Source organism: Talpa occidentalis, unplaced genomic scaffold, assembly GCF_014898055.3.
Source record: "Talpa occidentalis isolate TD23 unplaced genomic scaffold, MPIMG_talOcc4v2.1 talOcc4.14, whole genome shotgun sequence".
NCBI lineage: Eukaryota > Metazoa > Chordata > Mammalia > Eulipotyphla > Talpidae > Talpa > Talpa occidentalis.
Genome location: NW_023601433.1, coordinates 28,880,117 through 28,903,424, shown reverse-complemented (window position 1 = coordinate 28,903,424; position 23,308 = coordinate 28,880,117). Strand labels below are relative to the sequence as shown.

Below are 23,308 nucleotides of genomic sequence, written 5' to 3'. Positions count from 1 at the left end.
GGGAGGTGACACTTGTCACCACATCCTCACAGTAGAGACCACATGGCACACGAAGTTCAATCTTCTCCCCTGGTAGAAACGTTCCTGATGGCAGAATGATGGTCTTGGGCTCCTTGTCCACAGGAGAGACGGCAGGAGAGATGGCTCTGCTCTGGGGGAGGGCGGGGGACTCTCCTGGTGACTGGCTGAGCGTGTCTGTCCATCTGGACTCTGCTCTCAGCGCGTGTGTCATCATAGTTGACAGTGTGTGCAGTGGTGAGTGGGACATCCTCTGAGATTTTTTAACTTCAAGAGTTTCCACAAAAATGTACAGTTTCCAGCCTCTGTCTGTGAATGTGTGCGTCTGCCTCAGTTTTATCAGATGCTCCAAGTTGTCAGGTATGTGCTGTCATCATGAATCCAGGTGAGGCCCCTTGTCCCCATCAGACAGAGCAGCAGGTGGGCCTGGCTTGGGGGTGGGGGAGGCAGGGGCTAGGGAGAAAGGAGGAGCCTGGAGCACAGAGGTAGGGGCAGGACACTGAGGTGTGTGTGGAGGGGGTGGGGTGGAGCAGGAGCTCCTCAGGGGAGTGAGGGGGTTATGCAGACAGCAGAGAGGAGGCCCTGAATGGAGTCAATCCTGAAATGAACAAGGGAGGTCCTGTGAGTGCCTGTGGGGAGTGTTGAAGGGAGGGCTCATCCTTGTCACTAAAATTTCCTCTAAGTTCAGATGTTCAGGGACCTTTTCCTAGTTCCACATGTTTTGGATTCTTGTACAGTCAAGAAATGATGTTTCTGCCTTCACTCTCCAGACACTCAACATATCTACGAAACTTTAAAGCATTTTAAAACTTTAAAATGCTTCCCATGAAACCAGCATAATGAATAAGAAAAGAAACATGGGGGCCTCCTGGGGGTGCAAATGGTTAAGATGCAGCACTAGGAAGCTATCTGCAGCCCCTGCTGCATGATTTTGATCCCCTGCCAGGGAGGTGACCCACAGGGCACAGCAGACATCTCCTGTCTCACCCCTCAGCAGTGTGTTCCAGTCTCCTGTTCTGTTCCCCACTCTGTCTCTGGTGAATCCTCTCACCCTTCACATCTCTAGCCTGTGCCAAGCTCTTGTATGCATTAATAAATAAATCTTAAAAAAAAAAAAAGAAAGAAAGAAAGAATAGAACGTGGTAAGAAATTATTTACAGTATAAACCATTTACGTGATCCCTAGAACACAGTCCGTGTTGACAGAAATATGCAGAAAAGTACAACACAGAGGGCCTCCCTGATGGCACAAGTGGTTAAGACGCAACCTATGAAGCTGTCCGCAGCCACTGCAGCACAAGTTCGATCTGGGGCTAGTGAGGAGACCCACATGGTGCAGCAGACCTCTCCTGACTCACCTGCTGCTCCCCTCAGCAGTGTATTTCAGTACATCTGCCTGTTCTGTTCCCTCTCTGTCTCTGGTGAATCCTCTCACCCCACACCTCTGACCTGTATCCCAGTACTTGGATGCATAAATAAATACATTTTTTTTAAAAAGTACAACATAGAAATAGATAGATCACTTTTTAAAATAAAGTGTACTACATTGCTTTCTGGTAGAGTTCAGCCTACTGAGACATAGGGCAAGTTAGGGTAATTAGGCAATTTTAGGGACACTGCAGGAAGGGACCTCTGCAGAGTTTAGGAAGGCTTCAGAGATAAGGACAACTAGAGGAATGTAATTCCACTGGGAAAAAACAAACATCCCAGGACCAAGGACAACACTGTTAATGCTGGCCTTGGTTTCCTTCAGGTGATAAAGGGAGGGGGAATTTTGGGAAACGGAGAGTGGTTTAATTAGGGCAGCAGACTCAGGTCTGAAAGACCACGGACCTGCCCGTTGACAGAGTGCGGGGATATTCATGCAAGGGGGAGATGAGAAGGGGTCAGCACTGAGACCGGTGGGCGCAACCTGTTTTTCTTCAATAGCTGATGTTTGACTTTCTCTTCCCTAAAATGCAGGGGTGCTCATCTGGGAGACTGGGCCATAAAGATGAATCTATCAAATAAGGGGGAAGATGCAACAAATGGGAAAGACACACCTGTTAGATAAGGAATGTGAAGATCCCCCGCTTAGCAGCAGAGTGAGACAACCGAGAACTAACCAATCACAGAGAGACTGGTGCAGCTTTAGAATACTGAGGGAAAGAAGGTCTATATTCCCTGAGACACGACTCCGCTTTGGCTTCCTTGCCCCTCCCTGGCTTGGTTTCATGGCCTAGATCCCGCTTTATTTCTGTTCCTTTTCTCCTCAATAAACTTTTTCTTTCTATAAACAAACCTGCCTCTTCTCGCTTGCTTGCCTGAGAGTCTGCGAAGTTCCTGCTGCGGCTTCGTGAGACGCCAACCCGTGGGGGTCTAGTGGCTGGGGCTCAGCGTGTACCTGCAGCCTGGAATCCGTTCCTGGCTGGGAGACTAGGCCTGACAATTCCGGTATCACTACCAAAGCTACTCAGTTTTCATAAGTCAATAAATCATACAAGTCAATAAATTGGCTTTTCTGTAAAATTCCCCCGTTACACCACTTCCATTAAGACTGCCTAGATTCCTCCATACTAGCTTAACTCTCCCCTCATCTAAGACACATGACTAGTGGCTTACGAGTATCTTTGGATTATTCTACAACGTGTTCTGGAGTCACCAGCGTCTTAAGTAGTATGTATGTATTTATATGGACTACTCTGTACAATCAAAGCATAAGGTCGTTAATTAAACACTGAATAACAATATCTAGGAATCAGACCATGCTGCTGACTAGAGTGAGGACCTGATAGTGGCTGACACCAGTTGGCCTTTCAGGGATTTTGCACAAGAGGAGTGTTGACGTGAGAGCAGCAGAGGGCGCTGTGGGGGGTGCTGTGGGCCCCACAAATGAATCAGTGAGGACCTGTCACTCAAAAGAGCCTGAGCCTGGGGGCTGGTTCCTGTGCTCCCAGATGGGGATCCAGCAAAGGGGCCTTTGTGCCTTGGCCCAGTTTCTTAAGAAGGGAACTTTGTGAGGTCTCAGCAAGTTTTTCCTCTCAGAGCTCTCCGAAGGGGTGAAGCAAACCTCACTCTTGCTATGAGTGGGGTGTGATCATAGCTCAGCACCAGGGCTCAGGGAGGGGCTGGGCAGTCCCTGGATGGAACCATTTACATGCACAACCCCTCCTGTGCCCTAGGGTGTGAAAGAAAAGGAGGCCTGAGGCAGGCCATCCCCATCCCCATGTGGGGCTCTGGTGATTTGAGAACATGGCCTGGACGCCTCTCCTCTTTGTCATCCTCTCTCACTGCACAGATGCCTGAGTTTGGGACCAGGGGATGGGTCCTCAGAAGATGCATGGGTCCCTGGTAAATCCTCTTGTCTCTAGAGCCCAGCATCACCATCATGTGTCTGGCCTCCTTCCAGGATCCTGGGCCCAGTCTGTGCTGACTCAGCCATAATCATTGTCTGGGAACCTGGGCCAGAGGGTCAGCATCTCCTGAACTGCAATCAGCTCCAACATTGGGGGTTATGGTGTGGGCTGGTTCCAACAGAAAACAGGAACAGCCCCCAAAAGTTTGATCTATCGGGATAAGGTAGGATCCTCAGGGATCCCTGATGGATCTTTGGGCTCCAGGTCTGGCAGCTCAGCCACCCTGACCATCACTGGTCTCCAGCCTAAGGACGAGGCTGATTATCACTGCTCATTTGGGACAGCAGTCTGAGTGGTCACACAGAGCTTTAGGCCTGTGGGGAAGTGAGACACAAAATCCCTTCTCTTCTGCCAAGAGCAGGAATCCCCGAAGCTGCTGCTGAGACTCAGCCTGGGCCTATGCTTGGTCTCTGCTGCTGTCCTGGCCCAGGCTCCTGCAGGGCACCTCCTTCATCTCTCCCTCCCAAGAGGTCTCAGCTCCATCCTCACACCCTGCCCCCTTCATGGGGACCCAAGACTTAGTTCCCAGATTTCCAGGCCCCTGGGCAAGGGTAGTGACAGGTAGGTCTGGAGCAGCAGAGGATGAGGAATAGCCTTTTTTTTTTTCCTTTCATTTTTTTTCCCCTTTAACAGTTATCATTTTTTTTACATTTTTTAGACCATATTTGCTTCTCCCCAACCCCTCAGATTGAGTCCCCATAGAATCTCCTTCCCCAAGGCACTCATGAACCATCACCACAGGCCCCTGTGCTCCTCACTCCCTCCCTTTCACGCCTCTCCCTCCTCCTAACCTGCAGTATGTCTCCGGTTATAATTGTCTTTTTTGCCTTGTTGTGTTTTGTACTGTTATTATTATTTTTTTTTCTACACTGATGTCTTATTTGGTTCCCCTATATTCCTGTTATAAGGGAAACCATCTGATATTTTTCTTTTTCCTTCTGGCTCATTTCACTGAGCATAATTCCTTCAAGCTCCATCCACATTGCTGGGAATGACATGAGTTTGTCTTTTTTGATTGCTGTATAATATTCCATTGTGAGTATATACCACATCTTCTTGATCCAGTCATCTGTTTTTGGGTATTTGGGTTGTTTCCAGGTTTTACCTATTGTAAATAGTGCTGCAGTAAACATAGGTGTACAGGTATTCTTTTGAATCACTGAGAACAGCCTCTTGTCAATACCTTCTTCCTGTTCTGTTGAAGGACCCACACAGCCCACCAGGGGTGAACCAGACAGGGGGTGGGCATGAAAGGGCCTTGGTGGAAAGTGGGGTGAGAGAGGAGGAGCTCTTCCTGCTTCCCCAACAACAAGACTGTGCTGTCTCCATCCTCTGTCCTTCTGCTGAGCTGAAAGCAGGACAAATTCTCCCTCAGGACAGTTTTCAGGGCCCTCCCTCCACTATGTAAACTAGTGAAGGAGTGTCAGGGAGCCCAAAATTGGAGGTTGCCTCTGTATGGAGCCAAGGCTGAGGGGATGGAGGAGAAGGAGCAGCCTCCTGCAGGCCCAGGCAGGGCATCCTCTCTCTCCTTCTGCCTCCCTCCCCCCACAATTTGTGAGGAGGGGCCAGTGGAAAAGGCAAGGCTTGGGCAGGGCTGCCTGTCTCAGAGCAAGCACTCAATTTCAGACAAGGTGCAAAGTGCAGCAGGGCCAGCAGGGGGCAGTGTGGGGCTGAGTGAAGCCCAGGTGGTGAGAAACCAGCTGTGACCCAGCACCTGGGGCTTAGCTGCTGCCCTGAGCTCAGTGTTCCCAGGGCCTGGCAGCTCCTTCCTACAAAGCCCAAATGTCAAAATGAGCCACATGAGAAGTTCACCAGTGCCACGGCCTCCCCTAACTCCAGGGCAGAGGGGATTGAGTCTGATCCTCAGAGAGGCTGGAGGGAGAGTAGGTGGGAATGAAGAGCATGAAGGGTCCCTGCTCCCATCTGTGAGGGACGGGATGAGAGAGATGTGGGTCCCAGTCAGGACATGGTCAAACCTTGGGCATCTCCACCAAGGGCTGAAGCCCAGTTCTCGGCTCCCTCTTTGCTCAATGCACAGGTGACTTGAATCTGGTGTCAGGCGAAGGTTCTAGGAGAATATATGGATTTCTTACTCCTTGGTGAGGAACCTGTGTGTGTCATTGTGCTGAGTCTCCCTCTTTATGAGTCTATGTATCATTGGAATGAATCACACATGGTGCTTGTAGTGGGGGAATTATCGAGTGAGGTCCATGGCAGGTGGGTGAAAGAACTCACCAGAGACTGAGTGGAGGACAGAGAAGGTGGACTCATTGAAATACACTGTGAAGAGAAGCAGCGGGTGAGATGGGAGAGGTCTGCAGCCAAAGGAGAATTAAGGGTGTCCTTTATATTCTGTTTTTGCAGGCTTTCTAACTCAGGGTGCCAGTTTGCAGCAGTTTTCTGCTAGGATGTCTGGTCTCGGACCCTGGCCTTTGACACAGAAACAAGTCCTGGGCCAGCTGCTGCATTCCTGGAGCTGGGCTGGCTTTTCTGGTCATGGTGGTCAGTCTTATGGCACCCAAGGCAGCTTCTCCATGCCCTTATCTATTCAGGCCTCACAAGCCTGCCTGCTGGGCATGGGTGGGGGCTTAGTTTTTAGCCTTATTAAATTGTACCTTGACAGTGATGATGCATTAATTTATTGATCTGTTGTTGAAATCTTATTAAAAATGTCTTTCAGACCATTTGCCTCAATATTTAATATTATTGGTCTAAAATAATATGTCTCCGTGTAACTTATTTGCCACGCATACTTATGACTGTATAAGTGCTTTCCCAAGAATTTTGGACTTTTAATTTTTGGAATGGTGCAGGTAAAAAACCCACTAAGTAAAAAAAAAAAGAAAAATAGTTCAGTGTGACTGCAGAAGTTTTGTTAGTGTCCTGTGAAATTATCTGCACCTTATGCCATGCTGTGGAATTGTTCCTTAATAACATTTCCTAATTGTTTAAAGAAATTGGTATGTTTGTTCATTTTTTCCCCCCATAAAATCATAGTTTCTAGGAAAGAGCATTTTTTTTTTAATAGTAGAGAGCCTCTATTTTTTCATAATTTCCACATTTGCCCAGTAGGTGGCGGTGTGGGGCATGTTATTTTGCTACAAAAAGGGAGCTTGAAAGACAAATTTGTATAGCAGTAGTTGGACATTCCTCTTTTTTAATACATGATATATGCAAAATTATCCATTACATCGCTTAAATATATACTAATGAAGTGATAGCTGTTGGGGCATCATTTACTAGCGTTAATACTTCGTCTCCGCCCTAAGACTAAGACCTTAGTCTTTCTCATCACAATGGATGAGAAAGGGAAACTGATACAGTGACCACGGGCACCTGGCCACGGGGCCACATGACCAATGGGGGCTCTGGAGAATTATGGGAAATACGGAAACAGGGCAAAAAGAACCCAGCAGGACACCCCTGCGAGGAAAGCCCTGTGACACCTGATATCCCAGCAGACAGTGGCTGGCAGAGACCAGGTCTTGAAAAAGCCCACAGAAACGAGTTATAAAATGGAGCCCCAAATCCTTCTTCCAGTGCAGACATCTCCTGTCTTGCCCCCTGCTCCCTTGCAGGGTATTTCAATAAATCCAACTACTGTTCTCCACTCTGCCTCTGTTGAATTCTTTCACTCACGCACCTCACACCGCAGCCGGGATTACAGGCCACAATACCATCTTTTTTTTTTTTTTAAGATTTATTTATTTATTTATACAAGCACTGGGTACAGTCAGAAGCGGGGGAGGGTGAGAGGATTCACCAGAGCCAAACCGGGGAACAGAACAGGCAGACTGATGAAATACACTGCTGAGGGGAGCAGTGGGCGGCAGGAGAGGTCTATATGCCATGTGGGACCCTCAACCGGAGGCCGGGGATTGAACTGGTGCTGCAGAGGCTGCAGGCAGCTTCGCAGCCCAGCGCTCAACCACTGCTCCACCAGGGGAGGCCCACACAATACCATCTTAACTGCATGTTCTCTGGAGTGAAAAACTTAAGTTGTTATTCAGGACAGTTTTTACCTCCCACAGATCAAAACCCCATGTGGGAGTGAGAAATTAGCATAATTATGTGTGGCACCCTGGGAGCCACAGTGCATATGAGTTAGGTCATGATGTGTGAGTAGAGGGGCCATCTGTGAGCAGCAGGAAGTGTGTGCCCCTTCACCAGCAGGGGGAGCTGTGGAACTGCCCCATGGGACCTAAACATTTGATCTATGAGTCCTCTCTCAAGGGAGCCTGGGACTAGGTGCTTCTGGGGGCTCCCTACTGGGGACTTAGCAGCTTGTCCTCTGTGGTCTTTCACAGTCCCTAAGCAGGAACCTTTGTTGATGTCAGCAGGTGTTTCCTCCAGGGCTGTCCTAAGGGGTGAAGAAAAACCCCCTCTTCTCAGTGTGGGGCCTGAGCTGAGCTCCAGGACCAGGGCTCAGGGAGGGGATGAGTAGTCTCTGGATGGAGCCCCATTTGCATGCACAGCCCCTCCTGTGGCAGAGGGTGGAGAAGAAAAGGAGGCCTGGGGCAATCCAGCCCCATGTGGGGCTCAGGGGCTGTGAGCACCATGGCCTGGAAGCCTCTCCTCCTTGTGATCCTCTCTCACTGCACAGGTGGGGAAAACCTCCTGACAGAGCCAGTCTCCTGCTGTTCTCTGTCTTCTGTGTCTGTTCCCAGGGAAATTTTACCCTGAGTTCTACCCCTCAACTTACATGTCTGTGTCTGCAGGTTCCCTCTCCCAGCCTGTGCTGACTCAGCAGCCCTCCCTCTCTGCCTCTCCTGGATCATCTGTCAGACTCACCTGCACCCTGAGCAGTGGAGCTGATGTTGCAGGTTACTACATAGACTGGCACCAGCAGAAGCCAGGGAGCCCTCCCCGGTACCTCCTGTACTATAAATCAGATACGGATAAGGGCCAGGGTCCCGGGGTCCCCAGGCGCTTCTTTGGAGGCAAAGACACTGTGGCCAATGCGGGGCTCCTGCTCATCTCGGGACCGCAGCCTGAGGACGAGGCCGACTACTACTGTGCTGCATGGGATGGTAACTCAAAGACTCCACAGTGCTCCAGACCCACAGGAAAGTGAGACAAAAACCTCCCTTGCTGCCCTGGCCTGGAGCGGTCACCCCTGAGCTCAGTACCAGGCCTCAGTCTGCTGACATTTGGTGACATCTTTTTTGTCTAATTTCCTTGGACATAGGGATGTGTCTCAGCATCCCATTATCCTTCTCTAAAAAGCTCATTTCTTCCCACATTGGCCGGGTCTATACAGATACAAGTCAGACTTCGGCTGTGTTTCCCACCAGGGAGTTGATGGAGCAGGAAGCAGGAGGTGGATCCCACCCTGGTGGCCCAGGTCTAGGCCAGGCTCAGAGGTGAGGGTGTCCTGAGAGCTGCTGGCCCGTGTGGGGTGCAGCTGCCCGGAATCTGTCACCAGGGCTCAGCTGCAAGACACAGGAGCATCCCTCCACATCAGAGGCCTCTAGCCTGTCCTGTGGAACTGCCTACCCCATGGCGAGCTGTGTCTGTGTGGTGCCAGGGTTGCTGAGCAATGGGGTGTCTCCACAGTGACGTGTGACTGTGTGTGACTCCCCGTGTGTTCTGGGACACCCGGTATCAGGCTCCCTGACCACAGAGGCAGCTGCTTCTACACTCAGTGTAGTCACCCTCTTCTACACTCAGGGACCTGAGGCTCAGGCTGGGGTTTGGAAATGCAAATGAAGATCCTTCCACCAAAGCAGAAAGACATCAGATTTTTGGGAACTGTGTCCCCACACTTGTGACATGTGTTCCCAGGTCGGTTTCAGGAAGCAGCTCTGGGGACATCCTCCCTCAGACTGGGGTCCTCCCCCTCCTGCTACTGGGAGGGGTATTTGGAAATGGCCCCTGAAGAGCATCTTCTGGCTTCTGATTTAAATATTTTTTAAATTGAACCAAGGTATACTTTTAAATTTTTGGTAGTTCTGGTGATTTTGATCATGCAATTAAAATAGCAAAGCAGATGGTCACCAACTATGTAATGAGTGAAAAGGTAATAACTAATTTTAATTCCTTCATGTATCAGATGATCATGTGCCAAGTGTATCTGTGAGAGCCTCTCATTATGAACTGATAACATCTCCACTGCCCTGTCTCTTACACACGGATTGACACAGCTAATCCAAAACTAAACATCATTTTTAAGTGATAAATTGTAATATTCTCTTTCTATTCTAGCTGCTTCTTGGACAGTAATCGTTATTATTTATGAGTTAAGCGAATGATAGGACTTTTCTAGTCATTTGACATAACAGACCAACTTGCTTTCCTTGCCCTTTTCACATCCCTTCATGTTCACAATGAAGCAATTGTAATATTTTGAACTGTAATTTCTGGACTTGTAATAGTTGCAAGAGTTTTTTAAGACGGTACCATACGTACAATTTAAATTTTCACCATTGCTCCTATTTGTAATTTTAGTCCTGTTATTCCAGAAGAACAACGAAATGTCTTTGCTTTCAAGGGCATTTTTACGTTGTACTTCTTCCATGCCCCCATATCACACATTTTCTGTTATAGGAGCCAGTTTCCTCCATTACATTTATTAGCACGGGGGAGAGCTCCTGTTTAATTTCATTCCTCCCACTTGTCTTAGTTTGGAGTTATAACCTACAGCAATATAAGGAAAATGCAATCTGATATTGAGTAACCAGAATCTTTCCAAGAATAATGATGATATGATATTTTTCAATGCTATTTATCTCTTGAGTCCAAATGGGCCTGCAGGGACCTCCCTGGTGGCACAAGGGGTTGAGATGCAACCTATGAAGCTGTCTGCAGCCTCTCCAACTCAAGTTCGATTCCCTGACCGTTCAGGGAGCAGTTGCCCACATGGTGCAGCAGACCTCTCCTGACTCTCCTGCTGCTCCCTCAGCTGTGTACTTTGGTCAATCTGCCTGTTCTGTTTCCCACTCTATCTCTGGTGAATCCTCTCACCCTCCATACCTCTGGCCTGGACCCCAGTGCTTGTATGCATAAATAAATAAATCTTTAAAAAAAAAAACAAAAAAAATGAAATGTGCCTAAATCATCATGCACTTGCCAGATGAAAACTGAAGATGCTCTGTTCTTTACAAATGTCAATATTACTGGTAAAGATCATAGTTACACCTTTGTACCCATATATAAATATGTTGTTAGGGAACCTTTAATCATAGCTTAAGAATAGTTTATATCTGTGGTATAAATATTCAATTCTACTTTGATTGCAAAACCGTAAGAAGTAGTAGAATGGGAAACTAATGATTATTGAGGATCTATTGTTTCCTGACATTTATTTATTCACTCTGACATATATTTATTCAGAACATATTATTTGTTTTGTGCCTAATAGTATGGATGGCCTGAGAATGCAGAGTTAGCAATAAAAAAGCTTAGCTCCGAGCCTGGAAATGTGTTGCATCCGGATGTGCACGAAGGCTGGTCCTGGAGAGGAAAGGAAGGCGGGTGGGTGCAGGGTCTTTAGGGAATCAGGACTGTAATTAGGGCGGTGCCGGCATAGTGAAGGGAGTTGACTGAGGCTCTAGTCACATGTAAACTCAAAGGAATATTATATTATGGAAGAGAAGATAGTGCTGGTCTGGAAGGGATGATGGGGACAGAGAATTCACCATGTTACCCTGAATAGATGGGGAAAGAGCAAAGAAATAACTATTTGGAGAAAGCCGTCTCTCCAGGAGGACCAAGTTTTGGTAACTCAAGAATGTAGAAAAAATGCTTTAGGATAGTTAAGGTTATGGAAACTTATGTAATGGAAAGCTCTGGAAGATGTTTCAGAAAAGGATGTTTGCCTTCCTAGAAACTTCATTATCTTCTCTTGCTTTCTCAATCCCTTATACATGTTGTTCGGAATAAATTGTGTATACTCTAGGACTTCTAGAACGTTGAAAATGCCACTGGACCCTGTAACCACAAGTTGCTTGTCCTGGCTCTGTTCATTCTTGTTCTGTTCCCATTTATCTCCACTTCCAGAAGCATTTTTAAAAAGATTTTATTTTTCCTTATTTATATATACAAGAACTGGCGTGTAGTCCAGAGGTGCAGAAGAGGGTGAGAAGGATTCACCAGAGACAGTTAGGAGCAGGAAAGGTGGATCTACTGAAATCCACTGCTGAGGGGAACAGTGGGTGAGAGAGGAGAAGTCTGCTGCGCCATGTGGATTGCTCCCTGGCTGGCTGCGGATTGCTTCAAAGTGCTGTGCTTAACCATTTGCACCACCAGGGAGGCCCAGACTGCAGATTCTTTTTTTTTTTTTTAAGGTTTATTTATTTATACAAGAGCTGGGGTACAGGCCAGAAGCATGGGAGGGTGAGAGAATTCACCAGAGACAGAGCAGGGAACAGAACAGGCAGAATGACCAAAATACACTGCTGAGGGGAGCAGGGGGCAAAACAGGAGAGGTCTGTTGTGCCATGTGGGTTTTTCCCTGGTTGCCCGGGAATTGAACCCGCGCTGCAGAGGCTGCAGACAGCTTCACAGTGTGGCGCTCATCTCGCTGTGCCACCGGGGAGGCCCGCAGACTGCAGATTCTTAAAAAGAAAAACAAAGAGAAGAAACTGACATTGTAAGAACAGTTGGCAAAATTAGAGTATACAGATTGGATCCTGTTGTTTATTTCCTGGTTTGAATGTTTATCAGGTGGCTCTGTAGGTTAGTGCTGATGTTGGGGGAAAATGCACATTGAAGTGTGAGTGTGGAAGAGTCACATGTTTACCATTTATTTTCAAGTCCTTTAGAAAAATGCTAATCATAATTGTGCCTTTGTCTATAAAGATGAAATGTGAGCATATGTGTGAGGGACTGAGAGAGGAACTCCATGTGTACTTGGGGAAATGTGAGTAAGGTGGCTATGCAATTTTTCTTTTACTATGTTTGTAACTTTTCAAAAAAAAAAAAGTTTCCTAAACCTCAGAGAAAGCTTCAAAACTCAGAATATAAGAAAAAGCTCTGGGGCCTCCCTGGCGGCACAAAGGGTTAAGATGCAAAACTATGAAGCTATCCGCAGCCACTGCAGCATGAGTTTGATCTCTGGCCAGGGAGGTGAAGTAGTGGAGCAGAACTCTGCAGGATGGGGTATTCCTGGAGTCAACTCAGGGACTAGGCTGGGAGAGGACAGTTTCCTCCCACTCATAGTGCCTCACTTCCCCAGTTACAAATTCCCCCCAGGACCTTGAGGAACAGCTCCTGGGACTGGCTGGATGAAGGTCCTGGGCCTGAACAGGGCTGGGGGGCAGCTGTAGTGGGCTCAGTGGTGGCCCTAGTCCCGCTTCCAGGACTAGATGTGCCTCCCAGAGGGCCGCGCACAACCCTCCACAGGCGTCACGGAGACCCCCTCAGGGTCCTGCTGTGGACCAGGATTGTGAAGGTCACCTGAGGAAAACAGTGGGGATGTGGGACAAGAGGATCAGAAGAATAAAGAGAGATGACCCCGTGATCTTTGTTAAAAAGCCTCTTTCCACGTGGGCCTGCGGGTGCTGTTCTGCAGGCAGCAGTAGGGAGAACAGAGGCAGGAGACTGGTCAGACAGCACGGCTGGGCCCAGGCCACCTTGGGTGAGAGTCCAAAGATTTTACTGAATCTTGATGCTGAGGGTTGAGTCTCCGGGGAGCGTTAGTGGAGATGGTGTGTTACCAGGCACACACATGTGAAACGTGCCTCTGACTGATGGAAAGAGGGAAACTGAGAGTCGAAGGCTGGCAAGGCCGCAGGAGGGCGCTGCATGGCGGGTGGGCAGTGATGAGGATTCCTCTGGCAGGAACCGGGGACAGGCAGGACATGTGTAGCCTGAGGAGATGCTGCTCACTGGGGACCTGGCTTCCCAGCTGCGCTGTGGTAGGAGCATCCCCTCCACCGGGTCCAATTGCCTCCAGCACCGGGAGCTCCGATGTTCCCTGTGTGGACAAGGCGCCACCTACACACCTGGGACAGCCTGGATGAAGGAGCCTCTCGGCACATGTAGCTGAATGAAAGCCTGAGCTCCTGTGAATCAGAAGTGCAGGAAAGGGGAGGATCGGAGGCTAAGATTAAGATTCCTGCTTGATAAACATTAGAGTTTGTGGGTCAGAGTTTATCCTGGAGGATATGAGCAGAAGTTGTGACCTTGAGTGGAGATGGAGAGACAGGTGTAAATCTCAGTGCTCTGAAGCAGGAAAGACTAGAGAGAAGTACAGTGGGTGAGGATTCCTCTGGGTTCCATCGATTTCAGGGGGAAAGAAAAGAAAGAAAACGTGGTAAGAAATTTTTACAGTGTACACCATTTACATGATCCCTAGAACACAATTCATATTGACAGAAATATGCAGAAAAGTACAACATAGAAAGAGAAGGAACTCTTTTTAAAATAAAGTGTAATACATTACTTTCTGGTAAAGTTTCGCCTACCAAATCTACTCATTTTTATTAAGTGAATAAATCCTTTCATAAGTCCATAAATTCGCTTCTCTGTAAAATACCCCCTTTGTACCACTTCCTTTGTGACTTCCTGGAATCCTCCATACTTGCTTAACTCTCCCCTCATCCAAAAAACATGACTAGTGACTTATGAGTATTATTGGATTATGAGTATCAACGTGTTCTGGAGTCACCAGCGTCTTAAGTAGTATGTATGTATTTATATGGACTACTCTGTACAATCAAAGCATAAGGTCGTTAATTAAAACTGAATAGCAATATCTAGGACTCAGACCATGCTGCTGACTAGAGTGAGGACCTGATAGTGGCTGACACCAGTTGGCCTTTCAGGGATTTTGCACAAGAGGAGTGTTGACGTGAGAGCAGCAGAGGGCGCTGTGGGGGGTGCTGTGGGCCCCACAAATGAATCAGTGAGGACCTGTCACTCACAAGAGCCTGAGCCTGGGGGCTGGTTCCTGTGCTCCCAGATGGGGATTCAGGAAAAGGGCTCCTGACTTGGCCCAGTTTCCTGAGAAGGGGTCTTTGTGAGGTCTCAGCAAGTGCTTCCTCCCAGGGTTCTCCAAAGGGGTGAAGCAAACTATCCTCCTCGGTGTGATGTGTGATCTTACCTCCAGCAGTAGGGCTCAAGAAAGACCTGGGCTGTCCCTGGATGGAACCCCATTTCCATGTACAGCCCCTCCTGTGGCACAGTTTGAGGAACAAAAGGAAGCCTGGGGCAGCCCAGCCCCATGTGGGGTTCAGGGGCTGTGAGCACCATGGCCTGGACGCCTCTCTTCCTTGTCCTCTTCTCTCACTGCACAGATGCCTGAGTTTGGGACCAGGGGATGGGCCCTCGAAGATGCATGAGTCCCTGGTAAATCCTCTTGTCTCTAGAACCCAGATCACCATCATCTCTCTGGCCTTCTTCCAGGATCCTGGGCCCAGTCTCTGCTGAATCAGCCACTATCAGTGTCTGGGAACCTGGGCCAGAGGGTCACCATGTCCTGCACTGGAATCAGCTCCAACATTGGGGGTTATGGTGTGGGATGGTTCCAACAGAAAACAGGAACAGCCCCCAAAAGCCTGATCTATCAGGATAAGGGAGGATTCTCAGGGGTCCCTGATGGATCTTCGGGCTCCAGGTCTGGCAGCTCAGCAACCCTGACCATCACGGGGCTCCAGCCTGAGGACGAGGCTGATTATCACTGCTCAGTTGGGACAGCAGTCTGAGTGGTCACACAAGCTCCAGGCCTGTGGGGAAGTGAGACACAAACTCCTTTCTCTTCTGCCAAGAGCAGGAATCCCTGAAGCTGGTGCTGAGGCTCAGTCTGGGCCTCTGCTTCGTCTCTGCTGCTGTCCTGGCCCAGGCTCCTGCAGGGCACCCCCTTCATTTCTCCCTCCCAAGAAGTCTCAGCTCCATCCTCACATCCTGCCCCCTTCATGGGAACCCAACACTTAGTTCCCAGATTTCCAGTCCCCTGGGCAGCGTTGGTGACAGGTGGGTCTGGAGCAGCCAAGGATGAAGAACAGCCTCTGTCAATATCTTCTCCCTGTACTGCTAAGGACTCACACAGCCCACCAGGGGTGAACCAGACAGGGGGTGGGCATGAAAGGGCCTTGGTGGAAAGTGGGGTGAGAGAGGAGGAGCTCTTCCTGCTTCCCCAACAACAAGACTGTGCTGTCTCTGTCCTCTGTCGTTCTGCTGAGCTGGAAGCAGGACCAATTCTTCCTCAGGACAGTTTTCAGGGCCCACCCTCCACAATGTAAACTAGTGAAGGAGTGTCAGGGAACCTGGCCACTGAGGTTGCCTCTGTATGGAGCCAGGGCTGAGGGGAGGGAGGAGGAGGTGTAGCCTAGTGCAGGCCCAGGCAGGGCATCCTCTCTCTCCTTCTGCCTCCCTCCCCCAACAATTTGTGAGAAGGGGCCAGTGGAAAAGACAATGCTTGGGCAGGGCTGCCTGTCTCATGGCAAGCACTCAATTTCAGACAAGGTGCCTAGTGCAGCAGGGCCAGCAGGGGGCAGTGTGGGGCTGAGTGAAGCCCAGGTTTGAAACCCCAGCTGTGACCCAGCACCTGGGGCTTAGCTGCTGCCCTGAGCTCAGTGTTTTCAGGGCCTGGCAGCTCCTTCCCACAAAGCCCAGATGTCAAAATGAGCCACATGAGAAGTTCACAGTGCCACGGGCCTCCCCTAACTCCAGGACGGAGGGGATTGAGTCTGATCCTCAGAGAGACTGGAGGGAGAGTAGGTGGGATGAAGAGCATGAAGGGTCCCTGCTCCCATCTGTGAGGGACGTCGGGATGAGAGAGATGTGGGTCGCTGTCGGGACATGGTCACACCTCTGAGGGCATCTCCTCCAAGGTCTGGAGCCCTGTTCTCTGTTCCCTCTTTACTCACTGTACTGGTGACGGGATTCTGGTGTCAGGCGAAGGTTCTAGGAGAATATTTGCATTTTTCTTTCTCCTTGGTGAGGAACCTGTGTGGGCATTGTGCTGAGTCTCCCTCTTTATGAGTCTATGTATCTTTGGAATGAATCATACATGGTGCTTGTAGTGGAGAAATATCGAGTGAGGTCCATGGCAGGCAGGTAAAAGAACTCACCAGAGACAGAGTGGAGGACAGAGAGGGTGGGCTGATTGAATACACTGTGAAGAGAAGCAGCAGGTGAGGCAAAGGAGGTTTTGACGGTCTCCTTTATATTCTGTTTTTGCAGCCTTTCCTTTTTTATTTTTTTAACGATTTATTTATTTATAGAAGAACCAGGGTACAGGCCAGATGTGCAGGACGGTGAGAGGATTGACCAGAGACAGAGCAGGGAACAGAGCAGGCAGACTGACGAAATACACTGCTGAGGGGATCAGCAGGCTAGACAGGAGAGGCCTGTGGCACCATGTGGGACCCTCGCTGGCCGAATGGGATTGAGCCGGCACTGCAGAGGCTGCGGACAGCCTCATAGCAAAGAGCTCAACAGCCTGAGCCACCAGGAGAGGCCCTGTTGTTGCAGGCTTTCTAATTTTGGTCTCCAGTGCAGCAGTTGTCTGCTGGGATGTCTGGTCTCAGGCCCTGGCCCTTGACACAGAAACAAGTCCTGGCCCAGCTGCTGCATTCCTGGAGCTGGGCTGGCTTTTCTGGTCATGGTGGTCAGTCTTATGGTGCCCAAGGCTCCTTCTCCATTCCCTTATCTATTCAGGCCTCCCAAGCCTGCCTGCTGGGCATGAGTCGGGGCTTAGTTTTTAACCTTATTAAATTGTACCTTGACAGTGATGGTGCATTAATTTATTAATCTGTTGTTGAAATATTTTGAAAAATGTCTTTTAGACTATTTGCCTCAATATTTAATATTATTGGTCTAAAATAATCTGTTTCTGTGTAACTTATTTCTCAGGCATACTTATAACCTTATAGGTGATTTCACAAGAATTTATTCTTTTATTTTTTATAGTGGTACAGGGGGAAAAAACTCAGAAAGTTAAAAAAAAAAAAAAGATTAGTGTGATCTCTGAGGTTTTGTTAGTGTCCTGTGAAATTATCTGCATCTTATGCCATTCTGTGGAATTATTCCTTAATAACATTTCCTAATTGTTCTAAGGAATTTAGTATGTTTGTTTATTTTTTCCGTTATGGAACCATACTTTCTAGGAAGTGCTTATTATTTTTTATAGGAGAGAACCTCTAAGTTTTTTTTACATTATTTCTATATTTGCCCAGTAGGTGGCGGTGTGGGATATTCATTTTGCTACAAAAAGGGAGATTAAAAAGAACCTGGCTGGACACTGCCTGTGAGGAAAGCCCTCTGACTCCTGACATCCCAGCAGACAGCGGCTGGCAGAGACAAGGTCATGAAAATGCCCACAGAAACAGGTTATAAAATGGAGCCCCAAGTCCTTCTTCCAGTGCAGACATCTCCTGTCTTGCCCCCTGCTCCCTTGGAGGGTGTTTCAGTAAACCCAACTTTTGTGTTCTGCACTCTGCCTCTGGTTCTTTCTTTCACTTACACACCTCTGACCTCAGCTGGTGATTACACGCCACAATACCACTTTACTGCAGCTTCTCTGGGGTGAAAACCTTGAGTCGTTATTCATGACAGTTTTTACTTCCCACAGATCAAAACCCCATGTGGGAGTGAGAAATGGGCATAACCATGTGTAGCATGTGGGAGCCACTGTGCATATGAGTTAGGTCATGATGTGTGTTAGAGGGGGCATCTGTGAGCTGCAGGAAGTGTGTGCCCCTTCACCAGCAGGGGGAGCCGTGGGACTGCCCATGTGCCCTACATAATGGATCTGTGAATCCTCTCTCAAGGGAGTGTGGGCCTAGGGACTGTGTGGCTCCCTGTTGGGGACTCAGCAGCTGTGCCTTCTGTGGCATGGCACAGTCCCCTAAGCAGAGACCTTTGTTGATGTCAGCAGGTGCTTCCTCCAGGGCTGTCCCAAGGGGTGAAGCAAACCCCCCTCTTCTCAGTGGGGCCTGAGCTGAGCTCTAGCACCAGGGCCCAGGGAAGGGATGGGCAGTCCCTGGATGGAACCCCATTTGCATGCACAGCCCCTCCTGTGGCAGAAGGTGGGGAAGAAAAGGAGGCCTGGGGCAGCCCAGCCCCATGTGGGGCTCAGGGAGCTGTGAGCACCATGGCCTGGACGCCTCTCCTCCTTGCGATCCTCTCTTACTGCACAGGTGGGGAAAACCTCATGACAGAAGAAGTCTCCTGCTCTTCTCTGTCTTCTGTGTCAGATCCCAGGGAAATTTTACCCTGAGTCCTACCCCTCAACTTACATGTCTATGTCTGCAGGTTCCCTCTCCCAGCCTGTGCTGACTCAGCCGCCCTCCCTCTCAGCGTCTCCTGGATCATCTGTCAGACTCACCTGCACCCTGAGCAGCGGAGCCGTTGTTGCAGGTTACTACATGAGGTGGTTCCAGCAGAAGCCAGGGAGCCCTCCCCGGTTTCTCCTGGGTTATAAATCAGACTCAGATAAGCACCAGGGCCCCGGGGTCCCCAGCCGCTTCTCTGGAGCCAAAGACACTGCGGCCAATGCGGGGCTCCTGCTCATCTACAGCCTGAGGACTACTGGCTACATGGCCTCACTCCACAGTGCTCCAGACCCACGGGGAAGTGAGACAAAAACCTCCCCTTGCTGCCCTGGCCTGGAGCAGTCACCCCTGAGCTCAGTACCAGGCCTCAGTCTGCTGACATTTGGTGACATCTTTTTTTTTTTTTTTTTTTTTTAACATTTTATTTATTTATTTGTTTGTTTGTTTGTTTGTTTGTTTGTTTGTTTTCTTTATACATGCACTGGGTACAGTCAGAATCGCGGGAGGGTGAGAGAATTCACCAGAGCCAGAGCAGGGAGCAGAGCAGGCAGAAGGACCGAAGTACACTGCTGAGGGGAGCAGCGGGCGGCAGGAGAGGTCTGGGCGCCATGTGGGACCCTCCTCTGGTGGCCGGGGAGCAGCCAGGGATCGAACCGGCGCTGCAGAGGCCGCGGGCAGCTTTGCAACCCAGCGCTCAACCACTGCGCCACCGGGGAGGCCCTGGTGACATCTTTTTTGTCTAATTTCCTTGGACTCAGGGATGTGTCTCATTTCCTCATCATCCTTAGCTAAAAAGTTCATTTCTTCTCGCCTTGGCCCTGTTTATACAGATAAAAGTCAGACTTTGGCTCGTTTCCCACCAGGGAGGTGATGGAGCAGGAAGCAGGAGGTGGAGCCCACCCTGGTCCCCCAGGTCTAGGCCTGGCTCAGATGTGCAGGTGTCCTGAGCTGCTGGCCTGTTGTGGGGTGCAGCTGCCCTGAATCCATCTCCAGGGCTCGGCTGCAAAAGACAGGAGCCTCCTTCCACATCAGAGGCCTCTAGCCTGTCTGGGGAGCTGCGTTTCCCACGGTGGGCTCAGTGTTGTGGTGCTAGGGGTGCTGAGCAATGGGGTGTCTCCACAGTGACATGTGACTGCGTGTGACTCCCCGTGTGCTTTGGGACACCCAGCCTCAGGCTCCTTGACAAGGGACCAGCTGGTGCCTTAGTCAGCTCTTCCCTCACCCAGGGGGCCTGAGGCTCAGGCTGCATGTCTGAGGGTGGGGGCACTTGGGATTTAGAAATGCAAATGAAGATCCTTCCACCAAAGCAGAAAGACAGATTTCTGGGAACTGTGTCCCCACACTTGTGACTTGTGTTCCCAGGTGGGTTTCAGGAAGCAGCTCTGGGGACATCCTCCCTCAGGCTGGGTCCTTGCCTTCCTCCTCCTTTCAGCGGGGTTTGGAAATGGCCCCTGAAGACCATCTTCTGGCTTCTGATTTAAATGTTTTTTAAATTGAACCGAGGTATATACTTTTAAATTTTTGGTAGTTCTAGTGATTTTGATCATGCAATTAAAATAGCAAAGCAGGTGGTTACAAAATATGTAATGAATGAAAAGTTAATAACTCATTTTAATTCCTTCATGTATCAAATTATCATTTGGGGCTTCCCAGGTGATGAAGTCGTTAAGCTTCGCACTGTGAAGCAGTCTGCAGCCTCTGTAGTGCGGGTTCCATCCCTGCCAGCCTCACAGCAACCGGCATGGAGAGCAGACCTCTCCTGTCTCGCCCGCTGCTCCCCTCAGCAGTGTATTTCCTCAGTCTGCCTGTTTTGCTCCCCGCTCTGTCTTTCCTGAATTCTCTCACCCTCCCGCGACTCTGGCCTGTTCCCAGGTTCTTGTATAAATGAATAAATCTTTAAAAAAAAAAAAAAATCATGTGCCAAGTATATCTGTGAGGGCCTTCTCACTGTGAAGATGTTAATGATAACATCTTAATGATAACATGTTAATGATAACATCTCCATTACCATGTCTCTTTCCACATGGATTGACACAGCATATCGAAAACTAAGCACTCTTTTTTTTTTTTAAAGATTCTTTTATTTACACATACAAGAGCTGGGGTACTGGCAAGAGGTGTAGGGGGTGAGAGGATTCACCAGAGACAGAGCGGGGAACAGAACAGGCAGATTGACCAAAGTACACTGCTGAGGGGAGCAGTGGGCAAGACAGGAGAGGTCTGCTGCACCATGTGAGTAGCTCCCTGGCCGCCCAGGTATGGAACTCATTCTGCAGAGGCTGTGGATTGCTTCATAGGCTGTGTTCTAACCCCTTGTGCCACCAGGGTGGCCCTGAAAATTATTTTCTAAGTGACAAATTTTAATATTCTCTTTCTATTCCGGTTGCTTCTTGGACCGTAATCGTTATTATTTCTTGAGTTAACCAAATGATAGGACTTTTCTAGTCACTTGACATAACAGACCAACTTTCTTTCTTTGACCTTTTCATATCCCTACATTGTCACTGTGACTCCATGATGCAATAGTAATATTTTGAACTGTAATTTCTGGATTTTTTTTTAGAAGATATATTTATTTATGTATACAAGAACTGGGGTACAGGCCAGAAGTACACGGGGGCAGTAAGAGGATTCACCAGAAGCAGTGTGGGGAGCAGAACAGGCAGATTAACTGAAATACAGTGCTGACGGGAGCAGTGGGCGGGACAGGAGAGGTCTGCTGCGCCTGTGGGTAACTCCCTGGCTGGCCAGGGATCGAACTCTTGCTGCAGAGGTTTTAGATAGCTTCGTAGTGCTGTGCTTAACCTTTGCACCACCACGGAAGCCCGATTTCTGGATTTTTAATAGTTGCAAAAGTTTTCTAAGAGGGTACCATACGTACAATTTAAGTTTTCACCATTGTTCCTATTTGTAATTTTAGTCCTGTTCTTCCAGAAGAATAACAAAATGACTTTGCTTTCAAGGGCATTTTTATATTGTACTTCTTGGGCCTCCCGGGTGACGCGCAGCGGTTGAGCGCTGGGTTGGGAAGTTGCCCACAGCCTCTGTAGCACCGGTTCGATCCTCGGCCACCGGGCGAAGTTCCCACATGGCGCGCAGACCTCTCCTGCCACCCGCTGCTCCCCTCAGCAGTGTATTTCTTCAGTCTGCCTGCTCTGCTCTCCCCTCTGGCTCTGGTGAATTGTCTCACCCTCCCGCACTTCTGACTGTACCCAGCGCTTGTATATATAAATAAATAAATAAATCTTTAAATAAATAAATAAAAATATATTGTACTTCTTCCATTCCCCCATATTAAAATTTTCTATGTATAGGATCTGATTTCCTCTATTACATTTATTAGCATGGGGGGAGGGCTCTTGTTTAGTTTGGAGTTATAACCTACAGCACCTAATTCACAGATTATTATAACCTAATTCACAGATTATTATAAGGAAAATGCAATCTGATATTGAATAGCTAGAATCTTTCCAAAAATAATGATGATATTTTCAACGCTATGTATCTCTTGAGTCAAAATGTGCCTACAGCATCTTGTGTTTGCCAGATGAAAATGAAGAACCCCCTGTTCTTTAGAAATGTCACTATTACTAGTAAAGATAGTAGTTACACAATTGTACCCATATTTAAATATGTTATTAGGGAAATTAATGATAGGTTAGGAATAGTTTATATTTGTGGTTATAAATATTCAATTCTACTTTACGCAAAGTAGAATTTAATTCTTTAATTCTTCTTATGCAAAACCATAAGAAGTAGTAGAATGGGAAACTGTTCATTTTTTTAATATTTATTTATTTATGCATACAAGAACTGGAGTACAGGCCAGCGATGCGGTAGGGGGTGAGAAGATTGACCAGAGACAGAGTTGGGAACAGAACAGGCAGACTGACTGAAATACTCTGCTGAGGGGAGCAGCAGGCGAGTCAGGAGAGGTCTGCTGTGCCACGTGGGTTTCTCCCTGGCCGGGGATCAAACTTGTGCTACAGTGGCTGTGGATAGTTTCATAGGTTACATCTTAACCCCTTGTGCCACCAGGGACACTCCCCACAACTATTGATTATTAAGGATCTATTGTTTCCTAATGTTCATTTATTCACTCTGACAAATATTTATTCAGAACATATTATTTGTTTTGTGCCTAATAGTATGGATGTCCTGAGAATACAGAGTTAGCAAAACAAAAGCTTAGTTCCGAGCCTGGAAATGTGTTGCATCCGGATGTGCACGAAGGCTGGTCCTGGAGGGGAAAGGAAGGCGGGTGGGTGCAGGGTCTTTAGGGAATCAGGACTGTATTAGGGCGGTGCCAGCATAGTGAAGGGAGTTGGCTGAGGCTCTAGTCACATGTGAGAACTCAAAGGAATATTATGTTATGGAAGAGAAGATAGTGCTGGTCTGGAAGGGATGATGGGGACAGAGAGCTCACCACGTTACCCTGAATAGATGGGGAAAGAGCAAAGAAATGACTGCTTGGAGAAAGCCGTCTCTCCAGGAGGACCAAGTTTTGGTAACTCAAGAGGGTAGAAAAAAAATGCTTTAGGATAGTTAAGGTTACAGAAACTTATGTAATGGAAAGCTTTGGAAGATGTTTCAGAAAAGGAGGTCGTTGCCTTCCCAGAAACTTCATTATCTTCTCTTACTTTCTCATTCCCTTACACATGTTGGAATAAATTGTGTG

At 48.4% G+C, this 23,308-nt stretch overlaps 1 gene segment (V, D, J or C); it reads left to right on the top strand.

Moving 5' to 3' along the window:
• Positions 1 to 7,969: 7,969 nt before the first annotated feature.
• On the top strand, positions 7,970 to 8,486 carry LOC119244111 (immunoglobulin lambda variable 5-37-like). The segment is given in 2 exon segments: positions 7,970 to 8,015; positions 8,131 to 8,486. Coding segments are annotated over 2 exon segments (402 nt in total).
• Positions 8,487 to 23,308: the final 14,822 nt, after the last annotated feature.